Genomic DNA, 11,255 nt, shown 5'->3' with positions numbered 1-11,255 from the left:
AGAGTTATACTGGTTAATATCTAATAGTAGATAAAGAACCTAATACAAATATGACAAGGTCTTTTGATCTTTTAAAATACTTAGACAAACCACGAGCGTCCAATAGTAAATGAGTATATAGATTATAGTAAATTATTGACCATTACATAGGTGTTCACTACCAAGTTAAATCATAGGTCAAGTGAGGCTGATTATGCAGAATTATTGAATGGGTGAAAAATATTTTACCTGAAAGGAATAGGTTGAAGGAGAACTTTTATGCCGCTAAATCCATGTTGAGACCCTTCAACCTAGGATGTTAGAAAATTAACATGCATCCAAACTTTTACATGTTGTACTACCTTGAAAATGCAGAGTTGATCGGGTGCAAAACATGTGGGCTTGCTCGTTATAACCCAGAACCAGCATGAAAAGGACTCTTGTTCCACATATAAAACTTAAATACTTCCCAATCACACCTAGATTGTAAATGTTATTCATGTCATCAAAAATTACTAAGTACATGACTTAACATCATTTACATGGTGCGGTGGATGGAGTGATGATACACCATTCTGATGGAAAAGCCTGTAAACATTTTAATAGGGTGAATCCTAAGTTTTCAGTGGAATTAAGAAACATGTGTCTTGGATTATATATAAACAAATTCAATCCATTCGAGTTATTTGTTGCTCTTTATTTTTGTTGGCAGTTGATACTCACAATACTCACAGTTTACAACTTGCCACTAGGGATGTGTATGAGGCTAAGTTCATATTTTTATCTATAACTATACCCAATCCTAATAGTCCAGGTTAGAATATGATGATTGTCTTCATTCGTTGATTGATGAGTTGAAGTAGTTGTGGTCATTTGGAGCTTTGACATATGATATATTGAGAAAACATAATTTCCAAATGAAGGCAGATTTGATGTGAACTCTTAATGATTTTTCTGTGTATGAAATAGTTTTTTATTTGAGCATGCATGAAAAAATTGCTTGTCCATATTATATAGAAAATAACAAGGCCGTCACGTTAACAAATGATAGTGAAATGTTCTTTTTTTAAACGCCATTGATGGTTCTTGCCAATAGATTATAAGTACAGAAAGAACAAAAATAACTTTTTTGTTGGTAAAGTTAAAAGGGATTTTATATGATGTGGAGTCAGAGTATGATAAAATTGTGTTTGATCTTCAATCTGGTAAGTAAAAGTTTTCTATTTTTGGTTTGACTCATAATTGGATGAAACAAAATATTTTTTGAGAGCTTCCTTATTGGAAGACTAATTTACTCTGTCATAACTTTGATACCATGAACATTGAAAATAACATGTTTGAAAATATTTTCAACATGATTATGGACATGCAAGGGAAGATAAAAGATAAAATCAAGACTAAAATGAATATATCTTTGTTTTGTCATTGTAAAAATATAGAAAGACAAAGAACACATCAATGACCATATGTTAATATTTTTTTTCTTAAAATTAATTTAAAGCAGCATCATAAATTTTAGGTTTACATACATCGAGGCTGCCAGAACCATAACATCGACAATGAAATCATCACTGAAAATTTCATGTTTCAATAGAGTCAGGTTTCCAAACATCCTAATTAATAAAGCTGACAACGCTATTACAGATTGAAATCAAGATAATTTTCTTAATCCGCTGACAATGCTATTGTAGATTGAAATCAAGATAATTTTTTTAATCCTTTTATTCGATTTTATTATTCATTTACTAACATATATTTTATTTGTACCATATAGGTTACATGATTTTTGGCATGAGATGTAAAAAAAAACTAAAATATATATATATAAAAAAGAGCTTATAAACTGGAAAGAGGTGATGGTTTGGAAGGATTTCAGGCTGCTATATATCTCAAAGATCTTGTGGGCAAAATTTATTCAGCATGTGATGCTCAATCATTTTATATGACAATCACACTCCAATACAAAGAAGCAGAACCAGCGTGTTCATGGTTTCATTACCATGCACACCAGCAACTCCATTCTGTTGCTTCGCATGCGAAACAATTACATCCATTTTTTACTTGTTATTTTTTATAAATATATTTAACTAACAACAATATTCTTTTACTGATTATGGTTCTTGGACATGATCCAACCATGATGAAGCTTTTTATGGAAATGTATGTGTGGATTGATAATCGCCAAAAAGGGTGTAATAGCTTGTGCATAGCTGAGCTTAACACTTTGTGGTATGTTATTTTCAACTATTTTTTCTTAAGTTTTTATAACATCCGGTTGAAGGAGAGATACAATGACAATCTTTCAACTCATTTAAATCTCGATTTGGATTTGTGGTTGGAGGTAGGATAGTTCGTTGGACCTAATAAAAATAAAGTGTATGGTCTCTTTAACATTACGACGAAGGACTTGAGGACAACTTATAGTGTTTCAATCTTCGAATGCTCGCAATTGGTTCCAAGCATTCAAACTCTAGAGTTTGAGGCTATTCTATACTAGCGAGTTCAACCTCGAACGATTCATCTAGCTGCTAATTATGAATAACTCAATGGTGAGACGACCAAACTCTATCAATTGGTGCTAAGATGAGATCACAAATGAGTAGTATGTGTGCTCCTTTTTATTCAACCCACAATCTAGACCCTACTCCTTCAACACTTCTATTCTAAATTGATTCCATTTGAACTTATAAATATTTAAATTTATAATAAATATTTAAATTTATATTAATTTATTTTTTCATTATTTTCTATTTTTTTAATAGATCTTTTAAAATATATTTTTAAATTATTACTAAAGTGATTACTGTATATGTCACTACCATTGTTTATTCTAAAAAGTTGAAAAAATTTACTATATATGTCACTATCATTGTTTAAAATTATTATCAACGGATTCACCAACAAACTACAAATCACTAACAACAATTTTTCCAATAAATTATTTTTATTCGTGAACCTGTTAGTAGGTCTTTTGCAGATGGGTTGTGAGTATAAATAAATGCCTATAATAAATTCTATCGATAAATCTAAAAATTTTAGTAGTATATTTTCATGAGTGGCTAAATATATATAATTAAAATATAAACCTAACAATACATTTATTTTAAAATATAAATTATTCAAGAAAAAAAATGTATAGTTTAGTTTCTTACAGGATGGGAGGCGTGTATCCCCATTTTGCTATCGGGCCTCGTATGGCTGGGTTTTGTTTTGAGTACCCATCATGAGATGCGATTTTGCCATTGATGCCTTAAAGAGGAGAAGCCATAAGGTAGGGCTAGTAAGGTCATGTTTGGTAGTAAGATTTATTGACGAGTTGAATTCTTAAGAGGAAAGAGGGTGGTGGTACATTTACCTTTCAAATGGGTGTTTTTGGTGGGTAATTACTATTATCCTGCAAGCATGGATCGATGGTATTAATATTATTGTTTTTTTTATTAAAATAATAGTTTTTTTAAAGTATTTTATTAAAAAAATATAATTTAAAAAAATTATTTTTAATATCAAACATCAAAACAATATAAAAAATTTTAAAATATTTTCAAAACAGAAAAACAAACATCGCCTCCCAAAGCAGAAATGGCCATGTGGTTTGGACCTATGACTCTAACCAGCAAGCACCGCTCACTGAAGCTGCGGTATGAACGACAGCACGTGTCATTCTTTTTCTTTAGGATAATAAAATGATTGAAAGGCAATTGGTATTAAATTAAACATCCACTATCCAAACCATTAATCTCGGAGGTGTCTTGATGTTAACCCACATAATGAAATGCCAGCATGATTAATTATGCAGAGTGAAAGGAGACAAAGCTTAGAGAAATAAGCCACCATTAATGAAACGCAAGCATGATTTATGCAGAGTGGAAGCCCAGAGAGATTAGAGAAATAAAGCCATCATTACTTACCAAGATAATTTCCTTGAACATCAACTAAGCCCAGAAGGAGATACCAGTACCAAGAAACCTGCAGAATATCCCAACACAAACATGTTAATCATTCCCTCCTCCCCCCCAGAAGTAAAGGGAGAAGAGCAAGAAACCTGTAGTTTTTGGCGCCTGTAGAGCAATATGCTGCCATAAACCAAAGCTAAGGCCAAGTAATTGAAGGATGATTGTGTAAGGGGCGCGTCAACACCTGCAGCCAGATGCCCACAACATGCAATATCTTGAATTCATATATAAAGCTAACAAGAACAGCAGCAGAGCAGCAGTGAAGAGGTTACCAAGACTGGCTACTAGAGAAGAAGTGATGCTGCCCATTGCAAGCACAAAAGACACCATCTGACCTAGGAACAGTAAGTACAGTGTCCACAGATTTACGTGGCTTCTCCACCACCTGTTAATTTCATACAAGCAGCTCATTCTGAATCTACACAAAACCAAAACAGAAAGCAGAGCTAAGACTAATACATAGGACTCTCTCTCTCTCTCTCTCTCTCTCTGTATAAATATAATTTACACTTGAATCAATCGTCTTTGTAAGGTTTCTTTGAGGCTGTTTAGTTCATTTCAAGTTTTCATCTACCGTTCTTTCTCTGGAAGGGAAGACTTCTGGTGGTTGGGAAAGTTGTCATGTGCAACACCTTCCCTATTGCTATTTATTTATTTCCATTGGAAAAGATAGAAAAGTAATTTACTGCTGCAGCAGCAAGTATTGGATCTAACTAATTGTGTTATCTGTAATTGCCGTGGGTTAAATTTTTTTTATTTTTTTAAAAAATTATATATATAAATTTTTTTAATACGTTTTATAATTTAAAAAATTTAGTTTAAATATTTTTTTTAAATATATATAATCAAATAAATTAAAAATCATATATGCTAATAAATAAATAAAAAGTCAAAACAATACTTAAAAATAAAACTTAAAAAATTAAAAATTAAATATAAATCAAAATATTTAATCTTAAAAGATAAGATATTTATTTGGTTATGTTTGTTAAATTTATTTATTAAAATAATTTGTTATTCAAGCAAATGATAATAAAAATAAAGATATAAATTAAATTGATTAAATAAAATTAAAAATAAAAAAAACACTATACAAGACTGCACTTATTAAAAATATTATTTGAAAATAAATTTTTTTATTTTTAAAAATAAAGTTCATCTATACAAAAGAAAAAAATTTATAGATAAATAAAAAAACTCTTTAAATTTAAATGCATAACTAAAAAAATAATCATCATTTAAAATATAATCCTCTAAACAAAATGAAAGAGATAAGGAGTATTAATCTAAATATAAATTAAGAAATGTTAGAGAAAAAACCACAAAAAATTTTTAATTTAAAAAATTAGAAAAAACTAAAAACAAAAATTAGGTGTTGCTGCCCACTTGGTCTATTTTATCAAGGCTTGCATGGATGAGTATCTATTTTTTTATTGGAAAATCTATTTGAAAAAAAATATTAGATGATATATAGTCTGATTTGCCTAGATTCTAGCTGTTGTAGTTGTTAAAAAATTAGGGCTTAAATTGTTTCACCCAAAAACTCATTTTCAACTCATTATTTTTACCCAAAACACCTATAAAATATTTTAGAAACTATGATAAACTTAACCATAGCTTAAAAAACCTTAAAAATTGTTTAAAAAATTAGAATCAACCAGAAACTAAAAATTAACTTGAGCTTAGATCTATTTTTTTCACATTAAAAGTAAAATAAACCACTTCCTCTCATCAATTAGAACTATTTGACATAAATATCATCTGTTTTGGTTGTCTAAATCGATGTCAATGACATGTTTTTCTATCTACTGTTGAAATTCAGCGACCTCTCTCTCTCCTTTCTCAACTAGATGCTAAAACATTACAAAAATAAACTTTTATACTAAAATTGAATTTGAATAATATTGAGGTAACAAATTGTATAATTTATGTTATTTTTAAAGTTGAAGGACTAAAATGTATTTTTTAACTCTTTACACACCATCCATGTTTAATGTATTTTTCATTTCAATCTCTCTTTTTTCAATCCCATTATTTTATAAAAAATCAAAATTAACTAGACTTCAATTAAGATTAAATCATAAAAAAACAAATTTGAAGATCAAATTAAAAAAAATAAAATGTTTTATACAATCTATAATATATAGTACAATCTATAGTAACATATGAGAACATAAACAATGCATACTGACACAGTAAAAAACACCCATCTTTTAAATTTATACTTAAGTTATATTTGTTTTTTAGAAAATTATTTTTTAAATTTTTTTATATTTATTTGTCATTAGAAAAGTTGGTTAATGAAAAACACTTCCTAGTCAAAGAAAAATTTGACTTGGCAATAAAATATTAATAAGTTATTTTCTATCTCATTTTTCATGATATAACCAAATATAGAAAAATGTTTTTCAATCTATTTTTTACTATATTACTAAATATTAAAAAATAATTTATTTTTTTAAATTTTACTTTTTTATAATTTATTTTTTAGAAAAAATTATTTTCCTGCAACCAGGCTTAATTAAGATAGTTTTTTTTTTTTTTTTTTTAACGAGAATATAGAATGCCTGCCGCCTCCGCTTCCGCTTCCTCTTCTAAAAACAGACTGTAAATTTATCATATCCATGTTGCAGTCGAAAGAAAATTGGTTAGATTTCTCACGTCTCAATGGTTCAATGCTAGCAAAACCTGTTGAATCTTGAGACTCTAGGCAATTAATAGAATTTAATGGATTTACTTTGAAAAATATTTTTGGTGTGTTTTATTTTTTTAAAAAAATTGGCATATTAGTTGGGTTTTGCAGCGGGTCAATAATAATTTTATTTTTATATGTAAATAAATATTAAAAATATAAAGAATATTTTAAGTGTTTTGAGTTTGTCAATTATACTAGACTTAAAAAACTTAGATCTAGTAGCCAAGCTAAACCCAAGACAGTTCGCAACAAAGCCACACCCACCACCTTCCCCCCCCCCCCCAGCCATATCAAACACAATTAACTTGGATTTAGTAGCCTTATCTAAATAATTATTTTTATAATATTTTTATTTCTTATAAAAGAATATTTAAACCACCTTTGAAGTGCATTAAACTGAAATGCTAATTAATTTTTTAATAAAAAATATTTAAACTACTTTTTAAATATTTTAAATAGAAATATTAATTAATATTTTTTAAAAATATTTTTTATTTAAAAAAACATTTAAATTGTCCTTAAAGTATTTTAAACAAAATTCTAATTAGTTTTCCTTTCCATTTGGTTTATTTTTTATAAAAAAAATTTAAACTATACTTGAAGTATCATAAACAAAAATGCTAATGTTTATTTATTTATTTTTTATTTTTCTTATAAAAAAACAATAAAACTATCCTTGAAGTATTATAAATAATTTTTTTTTTTATAAATGTCTTATATTTGTTTATAAAAAAACATTTAAACTACTCTTGAAATATTCTAAACAAAAATGCTAGTAATTTTTTTTTATAATTTTTTTTATTTTTATTAAAAAACCATTTAAACTACCATTGAAGTATTGTATATAATTTTTTATAAATGTTTTTTATTTTTTATAAAACATTTAAATTATTTTTGAAGTATCCTAAATAGAAATTCTAATTAAATTTTTTATTAATTTTTTATAAAAAAGCTTAGGTCTAGTAGTCATGCATAATTAATTATTTTTATTTGTTATAAAAAAAATTAAACTAGCCTTGAAGTACCTTAAACTAAAATGCTAATTAATTGCTTATATTTGTTCTTATTTTTTCATAAAAAATATTTAAACTATCATTGAAGTATCGTAAATAGAAATTTTAATTAATATTTTTTTATAAAAAAATATTTAAACTACCATTGAAATATTCTAAACAGAAATGTTAATTAATTATTTTTATATTTTTTAATAAAAAATCATTTAAATTACTCTTAAATTATCATAAATAATTTTTTATAAATGTTTTCTATTTTTTATAAAAATAATTTTAAACTATCTTTGAAGTATCTTAAACAAAAATTCTAATTTTTTTTATAATTTGCTTTTATTTTTTTATAAACATTTCTTGGGTTTGGTGGCCATGCTGAATCAATTTTTTTATAATTTGTTTTTTATTTTTTTATAAAAAAATTTAAACTATCCTTAAAGTATTCTAAATAAAAATTCTAATTAATTTTTTATTTAATTAGAATTTTTGATATGACAACCATGCCGTACCAATGATACTTGGGTCAGGTGGTCATGTCATGGCCCAACATATGTTAATAGCTTTTGGAATAAAAAATAAAAAAGACATCACCTTTCATGGGCTCCTGAACATCTACAATGTGGTCTACAATACAAATAATTTATATCTATAATATAATTTACAATACAAACATTCTATATACACAATACCAACATAATATTTTTCCATGTATTTTAAAATATAATATAATAATAATGCAAAAACAATGTTTGGCATCACAAAAAAATATTAATTCAACTAACATAAAGGAACAAGACATCCCCTTGCCTAGCTGATAAGGTCCACATAATTTAATTATTAAGTTTGATGAAATATCATTAAAAAAAATTATCATATGAAAATTATAAATATTTAAATGAGATAATTTTTTTTCAAAAATATATATAATATAAATTGTATTTTTATTTTAAAAAGTATTGGAAAATGATTTTAAAAGTTAGATTTAAGTTCACGGGTTTTTGATAACATTAATAAATGTGATTTGAAATATTAACTTTGTTGGTTGCTAATGGTATTTGGTTGGAATTGGTTGGAATTCACCATGAATGTTAGGTGGAAACTCCAAGATTGGTTTATATTATGTTATGGGTTAGCTTTTTATTTAATGTAAAAAAAATATCTAGATGTTGATAATATATGTTTTATTTTTTAAAATGTTTGTAATGAATTTCATATCTAACGCATATTAGATGATGTATCTTTAAAATATTATGATGGTGACATAGTAAATGATATATTTTTCAAAGAAAATATTGAGATAGTAACTTATTGGATCAACTTGGATAAACTTAAGTTAATCAGCTATACTTATAACTCGAGTTATGAAACTATAATAATCTCATAAAAAATAAATTAAAATAAATTATAAAATTTAATTCTCAATTAACATAACAATAAAAGATGAAATTGGTAAAACATATATTCAATTAAGAAAAGAACAAAAAAAAAAACTTGAGTGAACTTAGATTAACCTGCGATCCAGGTTAGACACATTGTAACAACTTCATTTTTTTTTTATGTATACATATTTTATCAAAATTTCAGTAAAGTTTTCTCTATATTTTCATTACCAAGTTGATAGTTTCCCAACCCGTAAACATCAATTATAGTATTTATCCCATCATCTGGGCTTAAATACCTTAACTATAACATCAACTTCCCATTTTACTCAATAATCTCTCAATAGAATTAGTGTTTTGACATTATATTATCATAACATATGATAGAACAAACATTTACAATTAATATAATTTGAGATATATTCAAGACACATATGTCTTTTTCTTTTTTCTTTTTAAAGTGTAATTATGTTTGAATAAACATACAACCATAAACTTACTTAAAGTAGTCAAATGTTTTACATTATCTATAATTAAGTTAAGCAATACATTTTTTTTATACAAAAATATATTACAACAAAATATTGGTTCTCCTCTCGACAAAGATGATATTTTCTTAGAAAAGCTGAAAATCAAGTTTGAGAAGTGTGATACAATGAAAATTTTTCATAAGACATTAACACTATTGAAATTGAATCGCATGATGCCACAAGGTCACTTATACCTTGATAAGTCAGATTTGATCTTTGTCCCAGCAGATATAATGTGCATCATGCAAAACACAAATTTATTTTATAAATCCATGGCTACCTGCTTTTTAGCATACAAAACACTTATATAATGTTTCAAATAACCCTAATGGATCCTTATATATAGGTTGGATTGAATTCACTTATAAAATTGACTCAAATAAGTAATAATAAACCAAAGACTAAGAAGAAAATAATAAAAATATGAAATTAATATCCTAAATATGCTAAAATCATATTTTCCACCCTTAATAAGTCCTAAATAGGCTAGAAAATATGACTTGAATGTGGAATTAATTCTGAAATCTTCTCACTTTGTTTTTTTTATTTTCTTTGTTACACATGGACAATTAATAAAGAAAATCTTTCTTTTTAATACCTGCCAATTTAGTTTCCTTTCTAGCTTATGAAATTAGATCTGGTAGCCCCTTAACATTATTTGTTGAATAGGAAACTTTCTCATTTATTGATAAATATTCTTCTAAATAATAGGCAAAATAATAAACAAAATTTTCTTGAATTTAGGAGAATATTTTGCTGATTTAAGTCTTTATGCAATTAGAAAATTAACCCTAAATAAATCTGATCTAATCCTAACATCTTAATTAACCCAAGCTAACTCTGGACCTCTTGTGGCCCAAACTCATATTTATTAATAGGGACTAAATCAAACCAAAAATATACTCTAAATAAACTTTATTTGCTATCTAAAAACATCTTATGCATAGCTTGTTCTGATTTGGACAAATTACCTACAAAAAGAATTGGGCCGATCTCGTCATCCATAAGAACCTCAATCTAACCGAATGCATCCTTAGTTAAAAACTCATCATGAAAAACCCTAGGTTAAACTATATACTAAACCGTATTAACAACTAATCTTGAACACATAACTGAATGCTTACTATAAGGAATCCAAGGTTGAACCTAAACTATATCATTCCCTACCTCTTCAAGAAGATTCACCCTCGAATCTTGAATAGGATTAGTAGTGACTTCATTAGCCTCTTGTTTAATCCTTTAGTATTCTTTCATTGCTAACACCTTTCTCCAACAACGTTATATGAAAGTAGTGACTAATAAGCATTTCAAATACACACGTTATACTAACCACTTGCGTATATATTTTTGAATGATAACCACAATGGTTCTCTTTCATCTTTAATTCTTTTGGCATTATACCTTATTTCCTCATGAAGGTTGAAGTTCATAGAATAATCTTCTACACTTATCAATTTCTCATTCTAAAACCCTCAAACCATGGTTTAGTTTGTTGTATCCTTAAGCTATAATCCTTCTTCGTTCTTTCTCCATTGCTAAATACATGATACAAATGAAAAAAAAAAGAGAAAAGAAGAAAAAGATGAAGACACAACAATAATAGAATTTACGACAGGAAGAACATCAATTTAGACTCAAAATTAGAAATTAGACTTTTGTTTGGACCAGAACTGATCGAAAACAAATAGATGTGAAAGCGATGAAAAGGACTA

At 26.7% G+C, this 11,255-nt stretch overlaps 1 protein-coding gene and 1 long non-coding RNA gene across 6 annotated transcripts; one reads left to right on the top strand and one right to left on the bottom strand.

The window, feature by feature from the left end:
• Window positions 1-266: 266 nt before the first annotated feature.
• On the bottom strand, window positions 267-4,567 carry LOC105119708 (solute carrier family 35 member F2-like). Of its 5 annotated transcripts, XR_841173.1 has the most exons (5): window positions 4,205-4,567; window positions 4,022-4,116; window positions 3,888-3,945; window positions 3,335-3,373; window positions 3,175-3,228 (listed from the first exon to the last, which is right to left on the bottom strand). XR_841173.1 is itself a non-coding variant. In XM_011017880.1 (4 exons), the coding sequence occupies exons 1-4, from the start codon at window positions 4,341-4,343 to the stop codon at window positions 307-309; spliced, it is 444 nt and encodes a 147-aa protein (XP_011016182.1). In that variant the 5' UTR covers window positions 4,344-4,567; the 3' UTR covers window positions 298-306. The 5 variants fall into 5 exon arrangements, 2 of the variants coding, with proteins under 2 accessions (XP_011016182.1, XP_011016183.1); XR_841174.1 differs by lacking the exons at window positions 3,175-3,228; window positions 3,335-3,373 and adding an exon at window positions 267-290 and having other exon boundaries at window positions 4,205-4,566; XM_011017880.1 differs by lacking the exons at window positions 3,175-3,228; window positions 3,335-3,373 and adding an exon at window positions 298-458.
• Window positions 3,342-10,336, top strand: LOC105119709 (uncharacterized). The gene is made up of 3 exons (XR_841175.1): window positions 3,342-3,424; window positions 9,444-9,449; window positions 10,325-10,336. It is a non-coding gene; the product is annotated as an uncharacterized LOC105119709 (long non-coding RNA).
• The last annotated feature ends 919 nt before the right edge of the window (window positions 10,337-11,255 follow it).

The sequence above is a fragment of the Populus euphratica genome, unplaced genomic scaffold (genome assembly GCF_000495115.2).
Source record: "Populus euphratica unplaced genomic scaffold, PopEup_1.0 scaffold3401.1, whole genome shotgun sequence".
Classification (NCBI taxonomy): domain Eukaryota; kingdom Viridiplantae; phylum Streptophyta; class Magnoliopsida; order Malpighiales; family Salicaceae; genus Populus; species Populus euphratica.
Note: the sequence above shows the minus strand (reverse complement) of the source record. Positions and strands in the feature narration are given on the sequence as shown.